General features: G+C 34.1%; 1 protein-coding gene across 1 annotated transcript; it reads left to right on the top strand.

Moving 5' to 3' along the window:
- Window positions 1-363: 363 nt before the first annotated feature.
- On the top strand, window positions 364-6,606 carry LOC141707967 (protein NOI4-like). The gene is made up of 3 exons (XM_074511420.1): window positions 364-568; window positions 1,563-1,745; window positions 6,280-6,606. The coding sequence occupies exons 1-3, from the start codon at window positions 563-565 to the stop codon at window positions 6,322-6,324; spliced, it is 234 nt and encodes a 77-aa protein (XP_074367521.1). The 5' UTR covers window positions 364-562; the 3' UTR covers window positions 6,325-6,606.
- The last annotated feature ends 831 nt before the right edge of the window (window positions 6,607-7,437 follow it).

Raw genomic sequence — 7,437 nt, 5'->3', positions numbered from 1 at the left:
CCTATTTTGATTATACATATTATAAATATTTATACAAATAAATTTATAATATGACATATTATTAAAGTAAATATAATTTTTAAGATTTAATGTATGAATTGAGATCAATTATATGAATGTTAACAAATTAATTGTGTTAAATAGTTAAAATATATGGGATAAGATTAATGTTGTAAATATAAATAAAAAATATGCGGAGTTTGATAAAAAAAGATATTTGAAAACATAAATTTATATTGAAAATTAAAATGAACAACTAAATGAAACAATGTTTTTTAAAAGGGGAATTTGTATGGAGGGAGTGGTATTAATATTCCGAAAATACTGAACAGCAGCTGCACAAACATGAGAGTGCGTGAAAGTAAGAGAATATTTATGGTAGTGAAGCATAGAGTGCATCATTATTACACCTACATTCACACACAAGACACGACTCTCCATACTCTCTCTCTCCCCTCTGCTACTGCCCCTTTTAGTCCTCCCCCTTTCTCTTCTCTTTTATCTTCCCAAGACCAAGTTTTTAAAACTCCCCCATCTGTCCTCTCCTCTCCTCTCTCGATTCATGTCGGTATGTGATCGCTTTTGTTCTCACCCTACATTCAACATTCCGTCTTTATTGTTTTACTTGTTTTTTATTGTATTCTAATAATTGCTTGCTTGCATTTTTTCCTCATTTCAATACTTGGGTTAGTGTATATAATCTTAATTTGGTACTAGGGTTGTATCTAATTTTGTTGTGCTTCACTGTACCCTTTGCTTTATTCTACCTTGAGTATTCTAATTTTTGTCCAGTCTTGTCTTTGTTGGGTGATCTAACAACACAAGGGTTTCGATTCTTTGTCCGGGGATCCATTTATTCGTTTATTTGTAAATTACACTGCAAAGGGAAGGGTCGTTTAAGTTCCCCATGCCGTTAAAACTTTTGCTGTTCCTTTCTTTAGATCCTTTATAACATGAAAATGAGAGCCTCAATAATTTGTATCTGTGCCCAAGGTTTTAAACAAAAAGGAAATGCTACTTTTTTTATCTGAATACCATCTTCTTCGGTCCACTTTAATTACAGACTACAAACTCTCATTTAACTGGATTTAATTTTAAGTTGTTTATTCCGAGGTTTTACATTTTGTGATTCTGCATTTTGGGCAAATATATGAGTACAATCTGAAATGTTTGCTGTACATCATATTACAGAGTTGAGCTTCTAAGCCTTACTTGCTTCTTACCATACCCCTTCTGCTTAATTTGTCAATTGTCTCGTTTTTTTATACATGTTATCAAGTTTTGTGTCCGCTGTAAATTGGTTTATGACATTGAAGTGTGCCTCACTGTGTAAGATAGTTTTTATTCATACTGGCAAGAAAGAGTGCAAGATTAATTGTACTTCTGTGAGATGTTTGCGTTACTCAAGCGAAGAAAAGAATTTTCAGGCTACATTCAACGAATTTAGTACATTTTGATAGTGTTTGAGCAGTAATATAATGGTAAAATTTCCATGTAAAGTTTTTATCAGAAAGATCGACTATGTTACATATTTAAGAGTTTCTTCTGTTGTGTATTGGCAGGATAAGGGCAGGCCATTGCCAAAGTTTGGTGAATGGGATGTGAACGATCCTGCTTCTGCTGAAGGGTTCACTGTTATTTTTAACAAGGCCAGAGATGAGAAAAAGACTGGTGGAAAGCCTGAGTCACCCTCAAAAGCAGATCCTAACATGAAGTATGCTGTGGATCCTGTGAAGCCGCAGGCTGTAAGTTCTTTAACTTGCTGATGTAGAATTATATGTAACATACTGATTTTCAGCATATATCGATCAACTGAGAACTTTTTCATTAGTTTGTGTTACTATTATTATATAATTGCTGCCGCTAATGGCTCATGTCTGTTTCTCCTCCATATTGAAATGGTAGAGACGGGGTGAGATGGTAGACAAACTTTACATGTACGCCATAAGAATTTAATAACATCCCTATTAATCTTTAGACTCTATAATTTTCTCCAAAAACTTGAGTCAGTAGTATCGAACTCGCCCTGCAAACTTTAATAGTAACTCTTAGCCGTGAAACACCCCTTCTCATATAGTAACCAAAACCAGGAATCTTGTCTTTCTTGCGTGGGGAAGAGGAATTTTTTTGATTAACTCCCTGTATCTCATTACAGATTTCCGCTAGAACCTACATTTTACAAGTATTTTTTGCCCGTTCCCATCAATCCTTGGACTGCAACATCCTTTAAGCTCTGTGGCATATCGGTCATTAAATAGCCATTCTCTTTACAAGGTAACCAGGGCACTTTCCACATGCGCATATCTTCACCGTTCCTGATACTTCTTCTGCAACCCCTTCTAATTATTTCTTGTGCTGCTAATATACTCCGCCACATGTAATTTGGATTAGCACCCATCTTTATGTCACTATTTGGGAAATATCTTGCCCTGGTGATTTTTGACAGAAGGGGATTATCATTATTGATTAGCCTCGACCCCTGTTTTGCAAGCATTTTGAACATTCCTAAATTTTTACATCCCAAGTTCCAACCTCTTTTACGAGTCATAGCTTCTCCCATCACAACCATCTTATCCCCCCTCCAAAAACCATTTATCTGTCTTTTAATATCCTCACAAACTTCAATTGGGAGTAAAAAGAGATTCACTTAAAAGTTTGGAACTGCTCGTGCAGCCGTTTTAACAATATAAGTTTATCAGCTCCTTGTAGGCACTTGTACTCCACACCTGCAATTTTTTCTCGCACTCGATTTATCAAAAAGTCAAACATCGCACTCTTGTTCTTTCCAATTCTTATCGGCATCCCAAGATACTTACTAGGCGCATACACCTCACCTACCCCAAGGCTTTCACAGACTAGTCTTCTATTATCTCCACTAGTATTCGGGTAGAAAATAAGGTTTGACTTACTAAAATTGATGGTCTGCCCTGATAGTGCCTCATACCTTAAATATTTTTTTCATATTCTTTGCTTCCAGACCAGTAGCCTTAAAAAAGAAATAACAATCGTCTGCAAACAGAAGATGTAAAATAGTTGGTGCTCCCTTCGCAATAGTACATCCATGGATCAGACCTTCTTCGTTTCTCATAATCGCACTAAGGTCCTCCGCACATACAATGTAAAGATACAAAGATATGGGATCTCCTTGACGTACCCCTCTTTGAGGTATAACTTCACCAAATTCCATCTCATTATGTGTGAAGCTAGAAGTTACTCCACACTTTTCATCAGTAAAAATAAGATCATCCAAATCTCCGGTAGCACACCATGGTAACTGATCTAGATGCCAAATCGCGTAACAAATTACAAGATTCTCGTCTCCTTTCCGGACAACCATAAAAACCTGTATATCTCCATCTGTCAATCTGTTCCATTTCTACTTAAAAATAAAGAAAATGTTATTCACTTCCTTTGATCTCTATCCCTTTCTCATGTTTCCAAAAGAGGGGAAGACCTCCACGCCCCGCGAGTCAACACTCCAATACCCGGCAGAACCTAATTTCTTGCATACTTTGCCTACTTTACCTTTACTAACTAAAGTTTCAGATAAAAGTATAAACTGCGCCTAAAACTAAAGTGTTGGTTGATTTCATTTAGAAATTTAAACGCCCATGGGTTTTCCAGGCTATAGGCAATTCCATGCTATTAGACTCATAATTCTAGGTAGGCCTGGTACCTGGAGCCCTCCATCTTCAAGTTTTTTGGCACATCTTCATTTTGTTTTGTCAGCCCATTTGTTGCTCTAATACTATCTCTTCTGTCCAACACCTGTTTCGGGTCTATCACAATTTGTTCATTCCCACCACTTTCGCAATTCATAGACATCGACCCTGTTTCTTATTATGATTTAGCATATCTCTTTCCCCCTGATTCTGCTTCCTGATCTTAATTTCCCCAACATCTCCAGAAAGTTTGCACACCACACCATCAACTTCAATAAATCTCGCCTCCATTTCATCATCCTTGGGAGCATTTTTTGACGACCTGGCCTTAGCATCTTTCAATGTCGAACTAGCTTCTCCATCACGTGTGCATTCCTTAAGCACCTTGCCCCAGAACTTGCCTTAGTCTCCGCGTTGGCGCCCGTAAGCAAACGCCACAAGCGTTGATTTCCTTATCTGGGTTAGCACTTTTTGCAAATTCATTATATGTTAAAAATGGAGGAGTATCTGTGTCCTTCGAGATCGTGAATTTTCGACCCCTCCTTTAGGTCTCCATAAAGATGCCAACAAATTCTGCATAGCCTCGTAATTTATTTTTTTCTCTGTTAAGAATTTGCCCAACACAAATGTTTCTTTTTGCTCTTGGACCTCCTCTGCTTCAATAACAATTCCTCCTCTTCTATAGTCATTTTTGAACATAAATCTTCAAGACGACGTTTTTGCGCTCCATATTCAGGGAATTCCAAAGTTTTATACAGAGACAATAGTAGATAAAAGAAAGAAAACCTCTTGCCACAGAGATAGAAGATAAAACTTGCTAATAAGCAAGACTTAAATGAAGTAAAAGTTTATACATCTTGAAAGGGAATTCGCATGTTCCAACATACATTTTGAATATGTATATAACATTTTTAATGAGATTTAATGTAAGTAATGAGTTGCAATTTTAAATGGTTTTATTTAAAAATGTAAAGTGGAGAACTGGAGTTTTGAGTGCTTATTAATCTGTATTCTGTGATGTGTAGGTAGATTGTACTTGGTAAGATTATCTTATGTAATATTAAATTGTAAACAGGATTTTTAGTATGACAATGTAATATATAGCATATAGGATCTAAAAAGATATTTTATAATATATTTGATATCATATTACAAATTTGAGGAAACCAAAAAATTGGATAACCAAAAGTGGGTGACCGACTACAAAAGCTCTCAAGTTTGATGATAGAAGTGAGGAAGGTAACTTTTATGTCATTCGGAATTGGGTATGCTATCTTTGAGCTATGAGATACTTGCACGTTATTATAGAAATTATTGTAGTAGAAGCCATTTGGACAAACAAAACAAACAGGGAGTTGTTAGAACGTAACTAGGTCGAACAAATCGTCATTGCTGGACTTGGAATAGGGAATGCAGTCAATTTTGCCGAAAAAACTGAAAAGGCTATTTAGAAGTATTGGAACTAGGTTTGGTTTACCTACATTTGAATAAAGTTAAACCACAATAGAAAGAAGTTGCATCCGTCTTTCATTTTGTTAAGCCATTGAGAAACCAGTCAATGTTTTCTGTAAAATCAGCTATTTATCCTTGCTTAATCGAGAAATATTGTAGTAGACCTTACATCTTTGATTAAACGCTCACACCTAAAGTAACAACCAATTTAACTATCTAACCTTGCATAAGAGAGAAATAGTGAGAGAAGACCTTACAACTTGAAAGATGAAGATAATCACCTTCGGTGAGAATGTAAATAGTCTCCACAAGCCTTAGATCTAAACACAATAAATTAAATAGTGGAGAATAGTGAGTAAACCAACAAGTGCAACAAGAACTAGGGGAGTATAGGACTCTTACATTCCCTCTTGAAACTTCTTCGTGAGAAGTGGACAATTCTCAGGTTAATTTGTCCACTTACAGATTTCTGTCTGATTCAAATGACTAGGTCAGAATTAAGTTATATTTTCTGAATGGGAATGAAAAAATTGGTTAAGATTTGTTAGTTCTTAGTACTACCTGAAACTTTTTTGGATTTTAAGCCGGTTATTAAAGAAAGATGTAGCTAGTTGTTTAAGATGGCAATGTCAAATATGTATGCAATGCATCCCAAAAATTGTTTTACGGAGATAATATTTTGGAAATATATACGACATAGGAGGTAATGGTTGTTTCTCTTAAAAGTATAGGTATTTTGCTACAGAAGGTATTATGTCGGAGATTCAAACTGCAGTTATGTTAGTAGTTCTTAAACTCTTAATACATATTTTACACAATTGTTTGGATCTGTTTTTGGTTGGATGCCTCAAAATATAAGGTAGGGCCCTGTATCATAGTTGTGAATATAGTTGTGTTTTTGGAATTTTGTTGTATCTAGCTGACAGTCCGCACTGCTTTGTTCACTGCAAAAGTTCATGTCATCTTGTCGTAGCAATTCTTGATATGTGCACTGTTTGTGACTGCCCTTGTTAGTTGCCATTCTGGATTTTTTTGTATTAAAAAGTTAATTTTGCCAATACGCTCGAAAACTATTTCAGAAGTTATTGGAGATTTTTTATTAATTATATCAATAGCCGAAGAAATTTGTTTGTGCAATTGATCCGTAATGCCCATTGATGTGCAGAAAAAGTGGTTTTGCTGTGCAAATGGGTCACTTGCAGAGTCTTGATCAAATGGAGCTCCAATAATAGAAGGAGCTTCTGCACAATTGCCGTCACAATATTCCTTTAGATGGGAGCTGTAAAAAGGTAATGGGCACTAGTGGAGTCCATGTTTGTCTGTTATAAAGTCTCATTTGTGGGGAATTCGATACTGGAAGACAGATAATACTTTTGACTTGTACTACTAGTTTTGTGGGTTTCTAAGCTTAAGCCCTTGGTCTATGCCTTGTAGATTATGTTTATCACTACTTGAATTTGTTTTCTCAAATGACATCAAATTTTATGATTTATCAAGTGCTTAATGATTTTTGAATCAAACATGTAGATCCTTGTTTGGTTGAGTACATAGAGAACAACTGTACAGACTTTGTATTCAATAGAATGGAATAATCAATGCTCAGTCCATGTGCCAACAAAAGAGGTACATTTATTATATGTATCATCACAGTCCACAGAGAAAGTACAACGGTGGTGTTAATAGGGGGTGCTATTTCTATAATACAATATTTCAGATAAAGCTCTACTCTAATGGAATGTTATACATGGATGCGAAATAGAAAAATGTTATACGGGATAATAAATATAGAACCAAGTATAAATATTACTAATTATAATATAATATTATTATTTATTTAATATTTTTTGTAAAAAATAAAAATTATAAAAGATAATTAAATAAAATATAATAATTATGTATTATTGAAATTAATGAGACATTTTTAATATTATATTTTTGACGGATTCAAATTTGGATATTTAAAATATTAAAATCTAGAATATTGTTCATATTGAATATAACGATTCTCGTATATTTATTTTAATATTTAACAATACCATCATATTTCAATACTAAATTATTAAAATTGAAATATATTAAAAATGTGACATGACTAATATTTTAATATTTACACCATAAATTCTTTATTTTATAATTAAAATTTTAGTGTACAAAACCTAAATTCAATTTTTTTACTTCGAAAATATCCATTTTTTAGTTATCGGTGTTTTTTAAATATAAAGAATTCTATTTCAACATAAGGAATCCTATTTTATGTTGACATATGTAAAGACAGTAAGAAAATGCAAGTTTTGTGTTTTTTCACTTTCATGTATTTTTAATT

Source organism: Apium graveolens, chromosome 2 (genome assembly GCF_009905375.1).
Source record: "Apium graveolens cultivar Ventura chromosome 2, ASM990537v1, whole genome shotgun sequence".
Lineage (NCBI taxonomy): Eukaryota > Viridiplantae > Streptophyta > Magnoliopsida > Apiales > Apiaceae > Apium > Apium graveolens.
This window is presented reverse-complemented; position numbering and strand designations above follow the sequence as displayed.